This window comes from Zophobas morio, unplaced genomic scaffold (genome assembly GCF_036711695.1).
Source record: "Zophobas morio isolate AGI-343-1 ecotype UQ-CSIRO unplaced genomic scaffold, CSIRO_AGI_Zmor_V1 ptg000021l, whole genome shotgun sequence".
Classification (NCBI taxonomy): domain Eukaryota; kingdom Metazoa; phylum Arthropoda; class Insecta; order Coleoptera; family Tenebrionidae; genus Zophobas; species Zophobas morio.
In genome coordinates, this window is record NW_026972126.1 from 22,550,218 (window position 1) to 22,572,955 (window position 22,738).

At 35.2% G+C, this 22,738-nt stretch overlaps 2 protein-coding genes and 1 long non-coding RNA gene across 4 annotated transcripts; 2 read left to right on the forward strand and 1 right to left on the reverse strand.

Annotated features, from left to right (window-relative positions):
* Positions 1-4,816: 4,816 nt before the first annotated feature.
* On the forward strand, positions 4,817-6,593 carry LOC135132714 (uncharacterized). Its single transcript, XM_064060897.1, has 3 exons — positions 4,817-4,951; positions 5,000-5,145; positions 5,192-6,593. Exons 1-3 carry the CDS (start codon positions 4,835-4,837, stop codon positions 6,510-6,512), a joined length of 1,584 nt encoding a protein of 527 aa, XP_063916967.1. The 5' UTR covers positions 4,817-4,834; the 3' UTR covers positions 6,513-6,593.
* A 6,532-nt stretch (positions 6,594-13,125) lies between these two features.
* On the reverse strand, positions 13,126-15,328 carry LOC135132975 (uncharacterized). Of its 2 annotated transcripts, none has more exons than XR_010281125.1 (6): positions 15,044-15,328; positions 14,647-14,934; positions 14,389-14,591; positions 13,907-14,333; positions 13,408-13,826; positions 13,126-13,349 (listed from the first exon to the last, which is right to left on the reverse strand). It is a non-coding gene; the product is annotated as an uncharacterized LOC135132975 (long non-coding RNA). The 2 variants fall into 2 exon arrangements; XR_010281126.1 differs by having other exon boundaries at positions 13,907-14,344.
* Positions 15,329-19,850: 4,522 nt separating this feature from the next.
* Positions 19,851-21,922, forward strand: LOC135132214 (uncharacterized). The gene is made up of 3 exons (XM_064060223.1): positions 19,851-20,058; positions 20,106-20,281; positions 20,326-21,922. The coding sequence occupies exons 1-3, from the start codon at positions 20,011-20,013 to the stop codon at positions 21,692-21,694; spliced, it is 1,593 nt and encodes a 530-aa protein (XP_063916293.1). The 5' UTR covers positions 19,851-20,010; the 3' UTR covers positions 21,695-21,922.
* The last annotated feature ends 816 nt before the right edge of the window (positions 21,923-22,738 follow it).

The following is a 22,738-nucleotide window of genomic DNA, read 5'->3' on the forward strand; positions in this document are numbered from 1 at the left end:
TTGCCTTTTTTTGTAAAGAAATAAGGATTTTGTAGTTAAGCTCCGCCTTCTTGGCTCACGACGAATAAAAAAAATTATCAGAATTGGAATAGGGTGGGTGGGCGGGGCTTATATTTTAGCTTTTTACTTCCCGAGTGTAAGCAAAGGAAGTATTGTAATCGAGTCCGTCGGCCGACTCTCTACTTTTACGTTTTCTCGATCTTTCATGACCCCTAGAAGACGAAGAAATAGGTCTCCCATTTCCGTCTGTCCGTCCGTCCGTCCGTCTGTCCGTCTGTCTGCCGTCCCGGATTTTTATTAGACATAATCTCCGAAAGTACTGCACCGATTGTTGTGAAATTTTGTACTTATATTAGGAATATCATGTAGATGGTAAAACGCCAACCAAAATTTGTCTAATCATCCCCACCACAAATGTGATGACGTCACTTCAAAATTGTACATAGTAAATGGGTTTTAAATTGTATAAAATAATATAGTCCTAAACATATAGTTTACGACTCCGAATTGAGTTTTTACCCGAAACGTTCAGATTTTTGGAAAAAAAATCAAAACTTATAAAACAACATTTTGCAATTTAATTTTGAATCTGCTAATCCGAATGTTTTAAAATGTTGCAGATGTTTTAAGGCTATAAAGAGCATCATAAATCTTTACTCAAAATATATTTGGTTATCCCCTCCAAAAAATTGATGACGTCAGCTCAAAAGTTTGCCAAATAAATCCTATGTAAGATGTACAAAATATGATGTGTCTGTGCTTGTGATATATCACTCCATTCATATTTTTTGGATTTGTATATACAGAGTGACTCAAAAAAATTAATGAATGGGTAAATTTATTTTACTGATTTACTCAGGAACTACAAAACCGAATGCTTTGAAATCTTGAAGGTGTTTTAAAGTTATCATAAGCATGGTAAGTTTTTGATCAAAATGTATTTGCTCATCCCCCCCTAAAAAATTTATGACGTCACCACAAAATTTTGCCGAATAAATCCTATCTAAAATGTACAAAATATGATGAGTCTTTTCTTGTGATTTATCATTCCATTCATATTTTTTGAATTTGCATATAACGGGTGACTCAAAAAAAAAAATGAAATCTACTGCGAAAAAAAAACATAACAGACATGCAGTCGTCACGTTTCCGACAGCGAGGGAAGTACTGACTAAACTCTTTAGACCAATTTTTTTCTTATCATACATAGTCATTTTTATACAACAAGAAACTTAAAAGGGTACACAAAATTTTCCACTTTAAACATGTTTTAAGTTTCATGTTGTGAAAAGTAGTCTACACAAAACAAAACAAAAGGTCAAAAAGTAAGCCCGCCCACCCGCCCTATCTCAATTGTGATGATTTTTTTTATTCGCCGTGAATCAAGGGGGCGGAGCTTAACTGCAAAATACTTATTTCTTTACAAAAAATTAACAACATGTTTTTGAGTGTTGTGTTGTTCAAAGAATACTATGTGTATTAAAAAAAAGGAAACATATAAACCCCGCCCACCCACCCCGTCTCGTTTGTGATGATTTTTTTTTTCTCATAAACTTGAAACACATTTAAAATGGTAAATGTTTACAAGGAAATATGGATTTTGCAATTAGGCTCCGCCTTCTTGGCTCACGACGAATAAAAAAAGAATCATCACAATTGAGATAGGGTGGGTGGGCGGGGCTTTTATTTTGCCTTCTTTTCTTAATATGTGTAGACTTATTTCGACAACAAGAAACCTAAAACATGCCTAAAATGGTAAATTTTTATAGTAATCAACTTAAATCCTCCGCTTTTCTTCCACAACCACTTGAAATACGGCAAAAGTTGAACATCAAAGTTACTATCAACGACAACTTGGTAACGGAGTTTATAAATGACAATTTTCACCTCTTGTAAAAGCAACGAGAGCGGGAACGGCAACACAGCAACTGCAACTGGAACTTCAACGTCAACATCAAGTTTATAAATCCCACTTTTGACCCGTTACGCGCGCTCCTGTCAAAGTTGACAACTGTAAACTCATGTTAACATTGCTGCCAATAATTCATAGTTCCCAACACAAAAAATTTGCTTTAACAACTTAAAATACCGAGAGACCACTTGTGATCGTGATTTTTTGTCAGGCTGGCAGCATGTTTAATATTTTATGATGTCAAACCTGATTGGCAAAATTATAGCCCCTAGAAATACATAGTACCGTCCATGGTAGAAGGAGGCATGGTATAGGCATACGCATCGGGTGTGACGTCAAGTGGGGTGAAATTAGCGCGAAATTTAAAATACAATTCGTTATCCGATAACTAATTGACGTATTGGACAGAGCACTGACAACTCAAGCTGAAATTCCCTAGACTTCCCTAGCGAAACTCACAAGAGTCACAAGGTCGTTGATGCCACCTAACGTCACAAATGGATGCGCAGACCATTTTTAAATTGGTACATCGGATGCCTATACCATGTCTCCTTCTACCATGGTACCGTCATCCATTGTACGAATGGAGCAAATGCAGTTGGTAACGCAAAAAATTCCCCTGGTTTGGAACCAATTTGTGTCAGCAGAGAGTTGTTGTCACGTGGCCTTGACGTGGTCTTTTTGTTTAAAGTCAATTAATTGTCAATTAATATAACTAATAATTATTAAATAAGACTGTATTGATTAAATTTTATATTTTATTCAAATTAAAACTCCATATTTTGTATATAAACTACAAACTTTAAATCCAACATAAAACCATTTTAAATTTCGCAGTCTGTCAAATGGTGTTTATAATTTTTGTTTTTGTTAAGTTTCCGCCAGGTTTGCTCCACGGTGACGATACTATCACAGAATACCATGGTATACTGTGATATTATGTGTTTTCTAGGGGCTATAGGGCAGCAAGTTAATCGTGTTCTGACATGTTAACATTGTTGCCAATAATTCAAATTTGCCGACACAAAAATTTGCTCAAGTGTCAATCCCTGCTGTCAACTTCAAATTGACAGCACCCCTTTCGATTCAAAAACCAATTAAACCCAATAAAACACCAAGTTTTTAATTTTTTGTAAAGAAATAAGTATTTTGCAGTTAAGCGCCGCCCTTTTGGTTAACGGCGAATAAAAAAATCATCACAATTGCGACAGGGCGGGTGGGCGGGGTTTATATTTTGCCTTTTTGTTTCAATATGTGTAGACTTTTATCCACAACATGAAACTTAAGACATGTTTAAAATGAAAAATTTGTAAAAGGAAATATCGATTTTGCAATCCTTGCCATTTGAACACTGTTTTATGTTTCTTGTTGTAAAAAGATGGCTATGTATATTAAGAAAAAAAAAGGCAAAATATAAGCCCCACCCACCCGCCCTATCGCAAATCTGATGATTTTTTTTATTCGTCGTGAGTCAAGAAGGTGGAGCTTAATTGCAAAATCCTTATTTTTTCACGAAAAATTAAAAATATGTTTTTGAGTATCGTGTTGTTCAAAGCATACTATGTATTAGGATTAAAAAAAATCATCACAATTGAGATAGGGCGGGTGGGGGGCTTACATTTTGCCTTTTTGTTTTAATATGTGTAGACTTCTTTTCACTATACTATGTATAATAAGAAAAAAACAAGCCAAAAATTAAGCCCCACCCATATCCATCCCAAGCTCAATTGTGATGAATTTTTCATTCGTTGTCAGACCGAAGGGCGGAGCTTAACTACAAAATCGATACTTGTTTTTTTATAGTTATAATACCTAATCTGTTTTTGAGACGAATAGCAATAAATCTAGTTGATTTAAACGTCGAGAAATGCTTAAGTACTGACAAAATGGCAGCTATTTAAAATATGAGGGTTTCGGTGAACAGGTGATTAAATGGCTTATTATTACACTAGTTTACAAGGTTTTATATCCAAAGACAAGAATAGTTGAATCTAAAGGATTTGGGTTCGGGAAATTCAAATCTGAAAGCAGAAAAATCCATCACGTCAGGTTTTTGAGATATTTATATAAACATACCCCGTATTTCTTTTCTTTTATACAACCCATAACTTTTTTATTTTTAAATACATATGAACATATAGTTGTTTGAGCAAATTTGTATAATTTTAAAAGACCATTTATGTAAATAAATAACATGAATGTCAATTTTTCAAGCTACTAGATTGTCATCAATGTTTTATTTAAAATTTTTCAAGTATCGATTTTAGAATAATTGGTTCCTTTTGATTTTTCTACGGGAAGTGATAATAAAAATGTGAGGTTGGCCTCACAAAGATCTTTTAAAATGCTACAAATTAGCTCAAAGAAATACAGGTTTATCTTTAAGAATAAAGAAGTTACAGGGGTTGTATCAAATAAAAGCCACACCCAGTATATATTATAAACGTTATGAGTGAAAATTAAAAATGATTAACACTAGCGTTTCTTTTATCGACAGTACTGTCCATTATATGTTTTTGGATTTGTTATCAGTAAGTCATTTAGAAGTAAAAAATATTTTTTTTATTTTTGGATATGAAAAAAAGTTTAAATTTGGAAACTAGTGTTATTAGTGGGCCTCATTATCTTTAGAGTTTAGTACACTGTTATAGGCAACCAGTAATGTCGTTATGTCGTTGCAACGTTGGCACTACTTTTAAACTTTGTGCAGTGTTGCCAGACGTAGCAGTGCGCCGTAGAGGCAAAAAACATGAAAATGTGGCGGAATTGGTCTTCTTGAATGCGAAGGCTTTTTGTGCATTTTGGCACTTTATATTGTATTGATGAAAAAAAAATTATTTTGGAAATTTCCCTACCCCCCCTCCCCACGTGGTTTTTTGCTGCACCGGAGTTTTATTATTTAACCCTGGCAACACTGTTTCTATGTTAAGGGTATGTTTATGTTCTCTGGTATGTTTCTGTGGTATGTTTATTCTTTTCCAAACAATCAAACCTCGTGGTCGAGTCAAGATGGAGCCGAGACTTCACAACTTCCAACGGGTAACTACCACCGCCTTTTTTCCACAAACTGACCCCCTCATTTCGTAGAATGCCCTCAGCCCCATTTTCCGGCAACGCGCAGTCATCGAAGACAACGTAGCACTCCTGGAATCCCTTATAAACTCAGGAGAGAGCATCAACATCATCGACGACCGCGGCAACACGCCACTCCACGTGGCAGTCCAGGACCAAAAGTACGTTTTTTTTTTAACTCCGCTAGTTTCAAACGCTTCTTTGCAGGAAAGAAGTCTTTGACTATCTTTTGACACGCGGTGACGTGAGGATCGACGCTCGTAATTTCGAGGGATTCACGCCCTTGATGCTCGCAGTTGTACACAACGACAGTCACTACGCTCTGAATTTAATCGAAAAAGGGGCTGATTTGAACGTGAGGAACAAGCTTGGTGCGTGTGCGTTGCACTTCGCTTCGGACAATATTTATGTGGCGCAAGTGCTCATCGAGAAGGGGGCGGATATAAATGCACAGGACTGCCGCGGAAAGACGCCTTTATATTCTGCTTGCGTGACAGGTCACTCAGAATTTGTGCATCTTATGGTGTGTTTTGGGGCTGATCCGAGGCTCACCAGCGACGATTCTTTCCCGTTTGATGCTAGTGTGGAGTACGATCTGACTGATGTTCAGGAGGTTCTTTATTATTCTACGTTTGATGAAGAGTGCGAGGTTAGTTTGAAAGCTATGACTGTACTAATGATAAAAGGGTCGCCGTTTTTTCAACCATTGATAGATATGTGTTCAATTGTGTATGATTACAGTGATGTACACTACTTAGTTTTTAACTTACATTTAATTGAGCCAGAAACGTTTAAAATTTTTCTAGATAAATACGAAAATGTTGTGTGGGATATGTTTACAACAAGTTCCCCTCTGATGTATATATTTCCTAACTGCAGTGTTGAGAAGAGTGAGCGATTTATTTATGTTTTGTTTGAGAGTAGCTTACGTGATTTCATCCCTAGTATGGAAACTTGTTTCAAAAATTATATCCCGTTTGAAATCATGGGGGAAAATTTTTTAACTAAAATAATTTGTTATTTGTTAAGTTATGGTAGTGTAGTTACCAGGTGTGACATGAATGCCATTTACAGGTGTTTTGGGTTTGGCGAATTATTTAAAATTCTGTTACACATGCAGATCGATGATAGTACGTGTCATAACAGATATTACGGCCTACAACCATGTAATATTATCACCGAACTAGGAGACTTTCTAATACCACGTTTGATTTATGATTTTAGGTTGAAATTTAAAATTATTAACAAAATGTCGCCTGCGACATTTACTTTAGAGTGTTTTGAAAATTTGATCAAATTCTTTACTCACCCAAAACTTGTAAAATGTTGTAAATTTCTAGAACTAACAAAAAATATACCAAATGTGCCTTCATTGCTTGAACTGAGCAGAGAGTGCGCTCGCGAAAACCTGATCAAACACTATGGTATTAAAAATACTATGCAGTTTCAGACTCTACTCAATCACTTACCTGTATATAATGACTTGAAGGCAATACTACGATACGAAAAACCCATATATAATCGTTAAGTACCTAATGTTACAAAATTTATATTTTTTATATGAAAGGACCAAAAACGTGAAATTGTGTATTTGTTTTCTTAATAAAACATCACCTTCGTTGCAATTAATACATTATAGCACTCCTAAACAATACCACGACACACCCTAACCTCATTTATTTCCTCACACAGCCAAATCCACATGCCTCATATCCAGATGCATCCTCAAGTTCTTCTTCACTTTCGCCTTATAATCACAATACGAGCAATAAAACCACTCGATTTCCTCATCCGGTACATGCCTCACCGTCACATGCCGCCCCAACAACTCTTTCCTCTTCGTCTTAAAACTACAAAATTCACACTCAAACCACTTAATATCCTTCTCATCCGTATGATGCGCCAACTTGTGGCTCTCCAAATGCGTGCGCCGCTTCGTCTTATACTCGCACCGATCGCACTTAAACTTGAACGCCTTCTCCGAATTATCGTGCTTATTCAAAATGTGCGTCTTCAAATAATACTTCACGAGACTCTTAAACTCGCAGTGCGGACACAAGTACCACTTCTGGTTCTCCGGATTGGCGTGGTTCATATTCACGTGCGTCGCCAAGTAGTACTTGCTCTTGGACTTGAACGCGCACTGCTCACAATGAAACCACTTGACGTCTTCGGGGGCCGTGTGCTTGTTGACTGCGTGCTGCTTGACGGCTTCTTTGAACAGCGACTTGTAGCTGCACTGCGAGCACTGGAACCAGTTGTAGCTTTCGTTATTCGTAGGGAGGCGGTTTTTGGACTTTGAGAGGTGCCGTTTGATGTGGGCGTTGTGGGAGAATTTGATCTGGGTTTTGAAGGGGCAGTGGTCGCACAAGAACCACTTTTTGCGCTTGCGGGGGCACCGGAAGAGGCGGTGGTTGAGGAAGTGGAGCGCCGAGTGGGTGGAGTAGGGGCACTTTTTGCATGGGCGTTTCGTGATGGTGTTGGGTTGAAGGGGTTGCTTCGAGTGCATGTATCTAATGTGGTTCCACAGAGATATAAGGAGGTCGGTTTTGAAGATGCATTTGTCGCAGAGGTACAGGTCGGGGAAGGATTTGGCACAGTCGAAGTGCAGAAATTGCATTTTGGTGGGGGCGTCCATCTCCATTTTGATTATGTTTCTGGAACAAAGGGGCTGTGATTAGAAATTCTTGCCTTGTTGGATTTACGTTGTTGGGGGGTGAATTTGTAACTTTTAGAGTTTGGCACGGATTTTTTTTTGAGGTTAGGTTTGATCAGTGTGGCCAACAATTTTCGCCTGTCATATGAAATATTTACTAATAATAAATTAACGCAGAATTGCAAATTATTATTTTTAAATAGTTTTTTGTAAACGTGCCAATTAAATCGAGAGTTCGGTGTAGTTCCCGTTTTAGTTGCAGCGGATTTAAATTGATTAGGGGAAAGGTGCCTAAAATGATCCCCCTAAGGGAGAAATTCTTTAAAAAATACAAATTATTATTATTCATGTAAAACTGTAGCATTATTTGTAAGAACATTGATTTATCTAGGTAACAGTATAAGCCAATTGGTGATTCGATAATTATAAAAAAAGTTATTAACGTTTTTCCAGGACCTTACAAAAGGATCATTTTAGGCATCCCCATAGGTAAAATGATCCCTCGGCATGGGCATAATGATCCCTTTGAATTTTGACCATAAGGGGGCAGCATCAACAAGAAAAATCAAATTATGACATAACTGATAAATATTTTATTTCAAAAATTAACAAAAAAATAAATTCTTAAAAAAAAATAAACAAAAAAAGTTTGAAAAGCACCGAAAATACGGGGTGTATAATTTCTGGAAGAGTTTGAGACAATACTTTAATCATCAGTACGTGCTAAGATAAGACTAATTTTGCCAAATGGGATACCCTCCAAGAAAAGAGAGGGCGGGTGGGCGGGCCTACTACCTGCTAAGATAAAACTGAATTTGGCAAATGATATACCCTCTAAGAAAAGAGAGGGTGGGTGGGTGGGGCTAGTAACTGCTAGGATAAGACTGAATTTGGCAAATGATATACCCTCTAAGAAAAAAGAGGGTGGGTGGGTGAGGTTAGTAAGTGCTAAGATAAGACTGAATTTGGCAAATGATATAGCCCTTAAGAAAAGAGAGGGCGGGTGGGCGGGTCTACTAACTGCTAAGATAAAACTGAATTTGGCAAATGATATACCCTCTAAGAAAAGAGAGGGTGGGTGGGTGGGGCTAATACTTGCTAATATAAAACTGATTTTGGCAAATGAGATACCCTTTAAGAAAAGTGACGGCGGGTGACTGGGATTAGTACCTCTTAAGACTGAGAATTTCCCAAAAATAGAACACGAAAATCTCTAAAATTCTTTTAAATTATTTAAATTTCCCCGTCTTAAGAGGTACTAGCTCCACCCACCTTCCCTCTCCTCTCTTAGAGGGTATTTCATTTGCGAAAATCAGTTTTATTTTACAGGTAGTAGGTGGGTGGGGCTAGTAACTGCTAAGATAAAACTGGTATTGGCAAATGGTATTCCCTCGAAGAAACTAAAGGGTGGGTGGGCGGGGTTAGAGGATATGTCATCTGCAAAAATCAGTCTTATCTTAGCAGGTAGTAGCCCCGCCCACCTACCCTCTCTTTTCTTGAAGGATATGTCATTTGCGAAAATCAGTCTTATCTTATTAGGTACTAGCCCTCTAACAAGATAAAGGGCGGATGGGCCGAGCTAGTGCTTGGCAAGATAAGGCTGATATTGGCAAATAACATACATTCTAAGAAAATAACGGGCGGGTGGGTGGGGTTAGTACTTGCTAAGATAAAACTGATATTGGCAAATGGTATTCCCTCAAAGAAAATAAAGAGTAGGTGGGCGGGGTTACAGGATATGTTATCTGCAAAAATCAGTCTTATCTTAGCAGGTACTAGCCCCGCCCACCCACCCTCTCTTTTCTTAGAGGGTATATGATTTGCAAAAATCAGTCTTATCTTAGCAGGTACTAGCCCCGCCCAATGATCCGGGATCATTTTGCCTCAAGAAAAAGGGATCATTTCGCCTTAGGTAGCATATCCGCATTCAAAAATTGTAAACTAACCTTCAATTTTTACATGCGGTAAAAAGATCATAACTAACCTACGACTGAAATGTATCTAATTCTGTCAAAACAACTACCACCGCTATAAGACCTTTCAAATGGAAGTAATGGACTTTTAAAATATATCTTACCTTAGATCAGAGGTGCTTATTTTACATATTTTGGCACAAAACTGTGCAGAATACACAGAACGCCATCAAACTTTCAGAAGGTACTAATTACAGAGCGCTTAATCAAATGACAGTTATGTTTGGTAGATGGAACCACAAATTTTCTTACAATTGATGGGGATCATTTGACCTGAGGGGATCATTTTAGGCACTTTTCCCCTACTACAAAAATTTATAATTTTAAATATGTTTTTTTAGTTTCTTGTTGTCGAAAGAAGTCTACACATATTAAGAGGAAATGGCAAAACGTAGCCCCGCCCACCCACCCTGTCTCATTTCTGATATTTTTTTTTATCCGTCGTTAGCCAGGGGGGCGGAACTTAACTGCAAAATCATTATTTCTCTACGAGAAATTAAAAACATGTTTTGCGTATCGTGTTGTTCAAAGAGTACTATGTATATTAAGAAAAAAATAAAGCCAAAGGCCAAAGATTAGGCCCCACCCATACCCGCCCCGATCTCAATTTTCAATTGTGATGAATTTTTCATTCGTTGTCAGACTGAGAGGCGGAGCTTAATTGCAAAAGCGATACATTCCTACAAAAATTCACCATTTTAAAAATGTTTTACCTTTCTCGTTGTGAAAAGACTACACATTTTGAGAAAAAGGGCAAAATGTAATCCCTTGTAGTTATAAAACCCAATCTGTTTTGAGACGAATAGCAAAGTACTGACAGAAAGCTACAGTGTAGAAAATTGTGGTAGCTATTTAAAATATGAGGGTTTCGGTGACAAGGTGATTAATAAATACCCCAGTAACATTTTATATGTAATAAATATTGAAGTTCTGACATTTAAATAATATGGGTAACGACAGATTTTTTTTAGAAAATCAATATTGGTTTTAAATATTGAATATATATTTATTTTCAATGTTTAATACTTATTTAGTTCAGAACATTTAATAAATGTTCTTCATATGAAAGGGGGTATGGATATAAAAAAAAAACTTGTATGGAATACAATATAAAATTTATTAAACACAAAAATACATTGTCACTGGAAATAACAGTGTATTTGAAACGTTGCGGCAATATTTTTACATTTAAAAATTATTTGTCTAGAACCAATTCGTTGAGAATTTGTACCAGTTGATTTTTTTTTATTTTTGCTGTAGTTACCCATGATACTTTGTCAGCAGTGAAACTGAAACTATTGACATAAGCTTCATGGGCAACCAGAGCATAAATTTAAAAAATCATCTGATGTGAAACACAATATAAATTTTTTTAAACATAAAAATACACTGCCAACTTATGAAATAAAAATACATTGTCAATGGAAATAACAATGTTCTGCTACATTTCAATCGTTACACAGAAATATTTATTTAATAATTATTTGCTCTATAACCAATTCATTGAAAAGCGATATAATTAATTAAAATAAAAAAATCATACCTCATGTTTTTTTCCATGAGAATTCATTCTTGCTTTTGTCTGCGCTTAATGAGGTCCTACCATTTTTTAAATTTCAGTAGTTGTGGCGTTTTTGTGACGTTTCCGTGTGGTACCTACAATTAAATTAACTTACAAAGTTCGTAATTTTTAAGAAATCACATAACTTTACATACTGTAGCCTTGTTAATTGTGAGTTCACTGAAAGAGAGCTTATTTTTTCCTTGCCTTGAAAACTTGAAAGCAATTTGGTTCATTATTAATAATTTCTTCAAAATTGCATACATGTTTTTTTACGTTTTCTCTTCCTGGCAAATAAACATTATTATCAGACTGAAACTAGTTTATAAATACTAGGAGTTAATAATAATAATAATAAATGCTTACCAATTCATCCAATTTCTGCGTATCTCCCACAATTTCTAACTCGATTTCTTTTTTTTTTTTTTTTGTTGCGCCCGGACATTCATCATTTTGTCTCTACATTCATAATATCCTTATCTTCAGAAATATTAAGGGCCGGTTGCATAAACGCAAATCAAATTTAATCTCTGATTAACTCCATAGTAACGATTGTTATTATCATAGTTACAATTGTTCTTAATCAGAGATTAAATTTGATTTGCGTTTATGCAACCGGCCCTAAACCTCTTATGAGAAATTGCATTTTCTGCATTGCATGTAGAAGTGAGGTTATGTAGGTTTAGTACTGTTTTCTTGACAAAACGGTATCTACAGTAGCGGTCATTTCTACGGAACCACTCGATAAAAAGTCAAGTTGGTAGCCCTGTCATCTAGTACTTTACGCCGAACGCGGTTGGTAGCGGTAGTTGACATGGCAATCGAAATTAGCACAACACGAATGTTTCGGTTGCCCTCAGCTATGCCGCACTGTATCCCATGCAGACTGTATGTTCTGTTCACCTATTTATTAAAATAAAATATCTACATTGACAATAGGGCCATCTAACCTGTCAAATTTTTGACACATATGTTTTCCCCCAGAAACCCGTCAAGGTCACTTACACCAAACAAATTTTGAAAATTTACACTAGGGAGTGGTTCTATAGAAAAGATCGCGACTTTACTACAGTATTCTGAAATTATCGCAGTACCGATAGTCACAATTCACAATAGGGCAAGCGCATCTGTAGGTGAAACGCAAATTTAAGTAAGTTTTATAAAAATGATGAATAAAATTGTTATTTTTTGTTCGCAAAAATAAAAAAAATATTACTTTTTAATGAGCAATTAATAGTGTGCAAAGCAAGATTTCGAATACTGTCAATTTCACAATAGCTGGTATTTTTTCAAATTAATTTTTAATATTGCTCGAATAAAAACCCTATGAAATAAATTACCCACAAGTTGTCCCAACATGGTACTTTTTTTTCATTTTTGTTGTTCGGTATCTTGATAAAAAGACATTTCATAAATATCTAATATATGTTGAAATTCATATATATAAATTTATAAATATAAAATGAATATTATATAAATATTTGTAATATCTAGTCAACATTTAATATTATATCAATCTTGTATAAATATTAGAAAAATATTGCTTGCTACTGGGGATGGCTTAAGGCTCGCGTCTGGTTCGGTTTCGTCCAGAGATATGGAGAAGGAGAATGAGCTTCCCCATGCGCAGACGAAATCCTTGGTCTAAAATTGAAAGCAGCCATTTTATCAGTTGACTGTTGCCAACATAATCACAAATCACTAACAGAACTTGATATCCCTAGACAATTGCTTCATTATTGGGCGGGAAGTTTAAAATCATTAATTACAATGACCTAATAATAAATCACAACTAAAATATATTTCACCTTAAACGAATAAATAAACATAATTATACTTCAATATATTTATTGATGCGAAAACAGTACTAATTATGTGTACACATGTCTAACAGAAGTGCCTTGAGCAAGACATGAAAGTCTTTTGCTCAAATGAAACATTCTTCTTCGCATGTAGGCATTAATTATTTGTTTAATAAGAATATATAAATGGCCTTCATCGATGGCCACCGTCTCGAGTGCGTGGGTCTTCTAAATTAGGAAAAAGAATGCTGGCATGCCGAAAGTTTTAAAAAATTGTTCATCGCTTGGAAGTTTATCGGTGAGTTGCAAAATTTTTCGTATTAACAGTAACAACAAGTCTTCACAACCCCAGCAAAAGGTTTAATAAGCCCACCTAAAATCAAAATTTTGTTAAGACTTAAAAAATAACTATTGTAAGTATTTGATTTTACCCATGTTTTTTTTGTCCAATAATCTGTAAAAGTGTAAGTCACTTCTTCTTGTTTCAATACAAGAAGAAATGCAGTCTGCGCACTTAAACGTCTTCACCAGCATTTTGACAACATAGCTACCAATATATGCCACGTTTTCTGCCACTTCACTCAGCCCAATAAACTTAGACGGTCATAGTCATGATCTGCAAGTGCTTCAGTCAAAATATCGAGATCATATTTTTTCAAGACAAACACGTCAACTGATTGTTGAACATTTGTGCTCTTTTGCTTTGGGCCAATGTTAACAGAGAGCAGACAGGTGGTGCAAAGCACTTTACAATTTCCTCCTTCCCTCGTTATGTTTGTAAATAGAAGCAATCTTCTAAGTTTTACAAAATCGTAGAGGAGTAGGGTTATTGTTTCACCCATTTCTCGATCTGAAAACAGAAAAATAAATACAGATTTGTGTAATTCCAGTGCATAAAAAAGTAATACAATTGTTTTTTTAAAAGCTTACCGCACTGAGCAGAAGAAAATTTCTAGATGATCTTGACTACATTTATGTTAGCAAGTCATTCAACCTCTTACTACTAACAAATTCATCAAAAATTCCCATGAACGACGTAGCGGAAATAACAAAGCCCAGAATTGACGTTTTTCGGGGCGTGCACCACAAAGGACCGCCAGTGACATCCTTCAAATTCAGAAGATACTCACTGGTGTCGATGAGAAATGGACGCCACATTTCTTCATTGTTTTCTCTCAAAGGTGCCTTAAAATTCTTAGCACGTACACTTCGGGAATTGAGAATATCAAATAAAGAATCTATCCTTCTGATGAATTCTATTGTTGTTTCACAACCTTGAAAGTCACTAATACCAAGATCTTTTAAAAATTCAAGTGCATCCGCAACTCTTGCTAAGAGTTTGTGCTGCTAAACTCACCTATAATAGAACTTAATTATTGTCAATAAGGAATATTGTCAGGAAAACAACTTACTTTCATTTTATGTTTCCATCACTCCAAATGTGCCTTTTTCAACTTGTTTGCAACATTTAGGAATTCATCATTTTGTAATTCATGTAGTTTCTTTATGTAACGCCAGCTTATCACCTTCCCTCCTGTCAGAACTACTTTTTGAGTTCTTGCTTTTACTTCCACTTGTACTGCTACTGCTTTTTCCATGGTATCTCTGCGCAGCACTAAATAATAATTATTAACAGTAGTAAAAAATTCAATATAATAAAATATTCAAACCTTAATGTCCTCTTTACACCTTGAGGTATAATCGATGGAGACTCTTCTCAAATATCAGCTGAAGTAGCACTCACAGTACTCATTGAAGTTGAAGAAGCTTCTAGACTTTCATCTAAATTCACACTGGGAATTGCGTTCGATTTCAATCGTTTTCACTCATTTACAACAATGAAATCAGTTGTTGTGAAATGATCTGAGCACACCAGCTTATAGTCAGTCAGTTCGAAGCTGTCATCTTTTTTCACAACAATCAGCCACTTTTTTAAAAGTTTTCGATCTTTCGGAAACCTAAAATCAGATATAATAAATATTGATCACATAGTATTGCAATAACCAATTGTTATTAATTATAACTATCTACGTATTCGATTTTAATAAGATAATGAAGAAAACTTACTGATGAAAAGATACACCTTCTGAACGAAATCGTTGACAATTTTTACAGTGAGAAACTGTACAAGACATGTTTGTTGTCAATAATAATGTCCTTTAACACTAACAAGCACGTTCACACGTACACTAACGGTAAAACAAATTAAGTAATAATTTTAACTCCAAATTACAACTGGTTCAACAACGTCGTAACCTCGTAGGTAAACAAAACTTTAAGGTTAACTGATAAAATGGCGGCCCCCATAGTGTACCGATGCGCAGAAGTCGAAGCTCATTCTCCTTCTCCATATCTCTGGTTTCGTCCTATACTAAATACATTGAAAACATCGTCGTGGTTTCCGGAGTTGCATTTTAAAAATAGGGGATATATCGCTTTAAGAAAAATATATTTCGAATTAACAAACTTCAGTCCAAAGGACCTTCATATTTATATTCATATCTAGTTCGCGGTTTTTACAAAAAAAAATATATATAAAGTTGACCAACTTTTACACCAGACTTTAACCGGTACATTGATGCATTTTTTGACGAAGTCCTGAAGTGATTTGCATTCTGAGATAGGAGGTCCCCTGGGGAAAAGTGTCAGCTTTCTTTTGATATCATTTATAATACTAAAAAATTCACGACTGAGGTAAATAACTCTCGAAAAGACAGAATCTGTTGAAACGAGAAATCGCCATTAAACGAGCTATGATGCCGTAGCAGAATACAGGTTTACTTATAGATTCTGGTTTGGTTACAGACTTAATTTAGTGTGGACCTTGTCCACCAGGGGGAGCTGTTTTTAATCAGTGGTTTATCGGAATAAAATATTGATAGCAGCATTTCCGATTCTACAATACCATTTCGGTTTCATTGATGCCGTTTGAATACTGGTTTTTAGGAGTGACAAAATAACGCATCCGTCTTTTTTACTAAAACAGTAAAAAAGACATACGTTATGTTAATTATTAAGTATATTTCATTTAAGAGATCAAAAGTTATTTACAATCCTCCGCAGCTGAGGTTAATAATCTGTTTTACATTAATTATTTTTTATCCTCTATGAAAAAATAAAAGTAAAACGTGTTTTATTATATATACTCTGAAACGTCATTGAGTTGTTTGTGAAGATGAAAGAAGTAAAACTATGTCAAAGTTTTGTAATCATAAATCAACCTACGTCGATATAGGTATGATTAAAAAGAGATGAATTGTAGAAAAGCATATTATTTTCTGTAGGACAGTAACAGAACAAATCGGTTTAGCGACTTGCTATCCAGACTGTAATATTCAGTATAATTTCACAGCACACATTTGTCAAACGGAACCTATGCAATATTAATATTTGTAAATGCTGCTTATTTTAATTATATATTACTAATCTCTCCAAAAAATTGGGCATACAGACAACCAACAAAATTTAAACAGCTCTAAAATTTAAGGTATTTTACGTGCATTTCAAACAATTAGATTCATAGGATTCTACCATTTCTACCAGCCAGATGTAAGCAACCACCTCCAATAAATTTAACAACTTTGGTTTGTCACCGGAAGTAGCACTGGGTCTGTGGACTGAAATTATCCCTTGTACATGCTTTCGACTCCATTGAGTAACAATTGTTTTCAGAATTTAAAATTACGTTCAAGATGTTGTTCAAGCCTAAAATTTACAATTAAATCTTTCCGAAACACTATGACAAATATGTAGTGAACAAAAAATATTTACACCCTATACAAAAAAAAAAAAAAATGAGGTTTACGATGCGCAAGCATAACTTAATTAAAAGTGCAAGTCAAAGTTAATATGCATAAAAAATAGCAGCTGCTTCTATTAAAAATTTATAATTAATTATTTAAATCCTTACAAAACGATATACTAACAAGCAGTTTAAGCAAAGTCAAATTTTGAAATAAACTGCCTTCTGCCATGCAGTTAGCCGCCAAAATAATTAACATGAATATTTTAGTAGTTACATAAAAACCACCGTTGAATGCTTAGAATTACTTGCATAAAACTTACTAATGATTTGCGCTGAAAAAAGTAAAACATTTTGCTATGTGCCTAATGGCTTCACGGACACGTTATTATTTTACTAACGTTCATCACTGCCGCGATATTAAAAAAAACAACAACACAAAACATGTTCAAACGATTGCGGCTAATAATTTTAACATTTTATTGTTATTTACTTGGTAAATATATTTTTATTTTTATTATTATTGCTTTTGTTGCAAACGATAAAGTAAATAACAAAACCAAACTCCTAAATATTATTTATTTGCGAAAGTTTAAGAAAAATTTTCCGCCAAAAATATTGTAATTGTAATGAATGGGCATGTCCGGCCAGTGCAGATAGTAGGAAATAATAAAAATATTTACTTATACCTGAATCCTAATCCTAATCCTTTTATTTCAAGTTTAGTCTACAAATGTGGAAAATCCCTCCCCTTCGTAAATAGTACCTTAGCGCGACCAATTTTTGCTTTACATGATGTTCCTGTAATTCAGACAAAAAACACACCCTTGATAGGAATAAATCACATATCTACAGATGATCCCACGACAGAAAGAGGTACTTTAATTATTTGCATATAATAAATATAAGTATTTACTGAAAACTATTTAAGTACGGAAACAAAATAGATAATTAACTGGAAAGAATTAACTGTAGCCAAAATAGGAAAATTAATCAGTGAGTTTCACATCTTTCCGGTTTTGAACGGTCGAGGGTAAATTCAGGTGCCCCGGTTTTGTTTGCAATTATTATGGCTAGACAGGCACTGTGGGCTTGTGTACCAAAACTTATTTCCGTACAGTAAAAAGTAGAATTCTACGGATCGGTGCTGCATTTATTCATATTTTAGAAACTCACTAACAGGAGGCAGCATCTCCTGTTTTATTCTCACTTTGACTAGGCCGATATTTTGCTTCCAGACGGCGCCCTTAATATTAGTGAGTTAGTACATGGTACCACAGTATAGATATCAATCAGTAGAGACAGCTCGTGTCGGCGCCTTTGTTCTTTCTGACTCGAATTTTAAGCCATCATGGGTGGTCGTTGCCTAAACTATTCCTAGATGTCGCCACCCAATTTAAAAAGTATCACTTCATTTGCAGTTTCAAAAATTGATTCGTGTACGCAATTTATTGCAAAGTGTGTAGTTTGCTCAAATCGTATAATCGTGAATCGTAATAAGAAAAAAGAAAAGTCGATATTTAATTTATAAACACGATGATTTGTTACAGTTTTTATTTTATTACTTATACAATTTGACAGATCGCACATTCTTTCCCCGAATACTTGAAGTTTAATTATCATTGTAAAAATAATGTAATAAATACATATAAAAAAAAGAGGTTTATTTAAGAAAAAATAAATAAAATCAAAATTAAATTACAAAAATGGAAAAAGTTAATGCTGCCAAATTATTTCCTTTCTATAAATTTTTTCACCTTTGGCATTTGTAAATTTAAAGCTAGCATTTACAAATTTTAGTGCATAAAATAATCTCATACTAGCATACAAAGCAAGCAAATAATCGTATGGAAAGTTTTGGCATGGATGAACAAATGTAGCTTGCTTATATAAATTTAAAAATTTCAACAAAGTAGTTGTTTGTAAAATTATATTTTCAAAATTTTCACTAAAAATTTGCTCTAATTCACAAATGTAAAAAAAAGAAATTATCGTTTGGCATATATAATTTACCAAATAACTCGCAATTCTTCGTTTGGTAGGCTCTGAAATGTGAATATATGCTTATGTTGTCTAAATTTTTATGTTCATTTGCATATTTTTCACATTCACTACAACTATGTACTAATAAACATTTCCGAATTAGGTAGCCACAGATATATCTAATTGCGTTTTGTTCAGCTGTGTGAAAATGATAATCACAATCTTTTAAGGTGGTCTTTTGCATCGTGGTGACTGATTCTTCTTCATCAAAACGACGACCTACATTTAACTTAGAAATTTCTTCCATATCAGGCTCGCAGTTTTGATTACCTGTGTTCGTTTCATCAAAATAATCTTGTATGATTAATTTTCTAAAAGCCATTTGAAATTGATTAGATGTGAGGTTAATAGAATTTCCATTTTGTTTCCTAATCCATCCAAAACAGTTTTCTAGTGCGTCTTGGCAAAGGCGTCTTGTTAATATATAGTCAAACCCATTTTACCTAACAACTTAACCCGTAAGCGTAATATCATATAAAGTAAAATTTTTATCTAAAAAAAAAATATTACAAAAAAATGCATATTTGTCGGCTCACATAAAGTGCAGGTAAAATAAAACTCAAGATTGTGTAGGTCAAAAAAAAAATATATATATATACATGATGAATAAAAAAATTGTTTATTGAGAGAAGGTCTGCTTATATAATTTTTTGTTACGTGTAGTTTGTTTCTTATTATTTTTATATTTAATTTTACCACAACAACGGAATCATATATAATAAATTTTTATTATTTATTTCATAACCACCGTTCTTGTCCGTTTGCGACGACTTTTTAAACAAAAAGTGTGTTATGTTTACTATCTTTTCCAAGAATTCCAAACACGATGGAGGGAATAAGGCGCACAACACGGATCCCGTATGAAAATTCATCGGACATAGATTTTACCTTTTATTGTGAAAATTACATTTTTACACTATTTGTACAATTCTACCGGAAAAGCAGTCTTAAACAAGCAAAACCGGCAAAAATATTGTAACAAAACTGCCAAATTTCAAATATTTTAGACGTCAGTTGGGCGCCCTCATTCGGTCATAATGCGAACGACCACCCACGAAAACGGGTCACGAAAAACGGCGAGCTGTCTCTACTGACTGATATCTATACTGTGGTAATACATTCTGTGGTTAATACGATATCATAGGCAACCAGTAATACGATTGTGCTGTCATTGTAACGTTGGCACTACTTTTAATTTCCGTGTTGAGTTTATGTATACAAAACAATCAAAACTCGTAGCCCCCTTAAGATGTCCTCGGACTCCGACAGCAGCTTAGAACTTGAGGGCATCCGATGGGTAACGACCCCCATCTCGTCTCCACTAACTAACCCCCCATTTCGTAGGAGGATGACCTCCCCATTTTTCACTACCACAACCCGCTTAGCACCTCGCTCCAACTGCGCGCAGTAATCGACAACAACATAGCACTCCTGCAAGCCCTCCTTGACTCAGGAAAGAGCGTCAACATCAAGGACCAATGGGGTAACACGCCACTCCACGTAGCAGTCGTGAAGCAAAAGTACGTTCTTTTAGCCACTGCAAGTTTCAAACGCTTCTTTGTAGGAAAAAAGTCTTCGACTATCTCTTGACCCTCGACGACGTGCGGATCGACGCTGCTAATTTCGAGGGATTCACGCCCTTGATGTTCGCGATTATATACAGCCACAAGTACTACGCTCTGCACTTGATCGAAAAGGGGGCTGATTTGAACGTGAGGAACAACGCTGGTTCGTGTGCGTTGCACTTCGCTACGCGCGAGATTCATGTGGCGCAAGTGCTCATCGAGAAGGGGGCGGATATAAATGCACAGAACTGCTGCGGAAGGACGCCTTTGTATTCGGCTTGTGTTACACGTCAGTCGCAATTTGTGCATCTTATGGTGTATTTTGGGGCTGATCCGATGGTCACCACCGACGATTTTTTGCCGTTTGATGCTAGTGTGGAGTACGATCTGACGGATGTTCAGGAGGTTCTTTATTATTTTACGTTTGATGAAGGGTGCGAGGTTAGTGTGAAAACTATGACTGTACTAATGATGAAAGAGTCGCCGTTTTTTCAACCATTGATAGATATGTGTTCAATTGTGTATGATGAGAATGATTTGAGTTACTTACGTGTGAACTTACATTTAATAGAGCCTGAAACGTTTAAAATTTTTATAGATAAATACGAAAACGTAGTCCGGGATATGTTTACACAAGGTTACCCTCTGTTGTATATATTTGCTAAGTGCAGTGTTGAGAATAGTGAGCGATTTGTTTATGCTTTGTTTGAGAGTCGCTTACGTGATGATTTCATCCCCAATGTGGAGACGTGTTTGAAAAATTATATCCAGTTTGAAAGTGTGGGGCAAAATTTGTTAACTAGACTTATTTGTTATTTGTTAAGTTATGGTTGTGTAATTTCCACGTGTGATATGAATGCGATTTATAGGTGTTTTGGGTTTGGCGAATTATTTAAAATTCTGTTACACATGAAAATCATTGACCATGTGTGTTTTCCTGAAAATTTTGTCTCACCACTACGTGGAGCGGATACAGGGATTAATTATTTTAATTTAATGAGGCGAGGTAATGCTGATAACGAACTAGGAATGTTTCTAATACCCAGTTTGATTTATGATTTTGGGCTGAAATTTAATATTATTAACGAATTATCGCCTGAGACAATTACTTTAGAGTGTTTTGAGAATTTGATCAAATTCTTTACTCACCCACAACTTGTAAAATGTTGTAAATTTCTAGAACTAACAAAAAATATACCAAATGTGCCTTCATTGCTTGAACTGAGCAGAGAGTGCGTTCGCGAAAACCTGATCAAACACTATGGTATTAAAAACAACATGCAGTTTCATACTCTTCTCAATCACTTACCTGTGTATGATGACTTGAAGGCAATACTACGATACGAAAAACCCATATATAATTATTAAGTAGGTACCTAATGTTACAGAATTTATATTTTTAATATGGAAGTGCTAAAAATGTGAAATTGTGTATTCGTTTTCTTAATAAAACATTACCACGACACACCTTAACTTCACTTTTTTCCACATGCCTCATATCCTGATGCACCCTCAAGTTCCTCACTTTCGCCCAATAATCACAATACGAGCAATCAAACCACTCCTCGTCACAATGATGCGCCAACTTGTGGCTCTCCAAATGCGTGCGCCGCTTCGTCTTATATCCTTATATTTTCAAATAATACTTCACGAGACTCTTAAAACATGTTTAAAATGGTAAATTTATTGTTGTAGAGAAATATCGATTTCGCAATTGAGCTCCGCCCCTCGGTCTGACACCGAATGAAAAAAAATTCGTCACAATTAAGATCGGGCGGGCGGGCGGGGCTTATAGTTTGCATTTTTTTTTTCTTTAATATAAGTAGTCTTCTTTTCACAATAAGAAATTTAAAAAATATTTAAAATGGTAAATTCTTATAATCAAATATGGGTTTTGGAAATACGCTCCCGGCCTAAAGCAAAATTAAAACCCGTCAAAATAAAACACTAGGGATCCTAGAGATTCTTTCAAATTTTTCAAAAAATAAAACACCAAAGGCGCTCGAGATTCTTGCGTTTTCTTCAAACAATAAAATACCGGGAGTCCCCGAGATTCTTTCAAATTTCGGCAAAAACAAAACACTAGGGAACCTAGAGATTCAATCATCTTCTCCAAAAGACAAAACACCAGGAACCTTCGAGATTCTTGCAAATGTTTCCAAAAATAAAACGCCAAGGGCGCCCGAGATTCTTGCGTATTTAAAACACCAGGAGTACCCGAAATTGTTTCAAAATATTTTAAAATGAAACACTAGGCACCCTAGAGATTCTTTCAAATTTTTCTAAAAATAAAACACCGAAGGCGTCCGAGATTCTTGCATTTTCTTCAAACAATTAACTCCGCCCTTTATTGTGTTAGAGGGTATGTCATTTGCCAAAGTCAGTCTTATCTTGGCAAGTACATACTAGCCC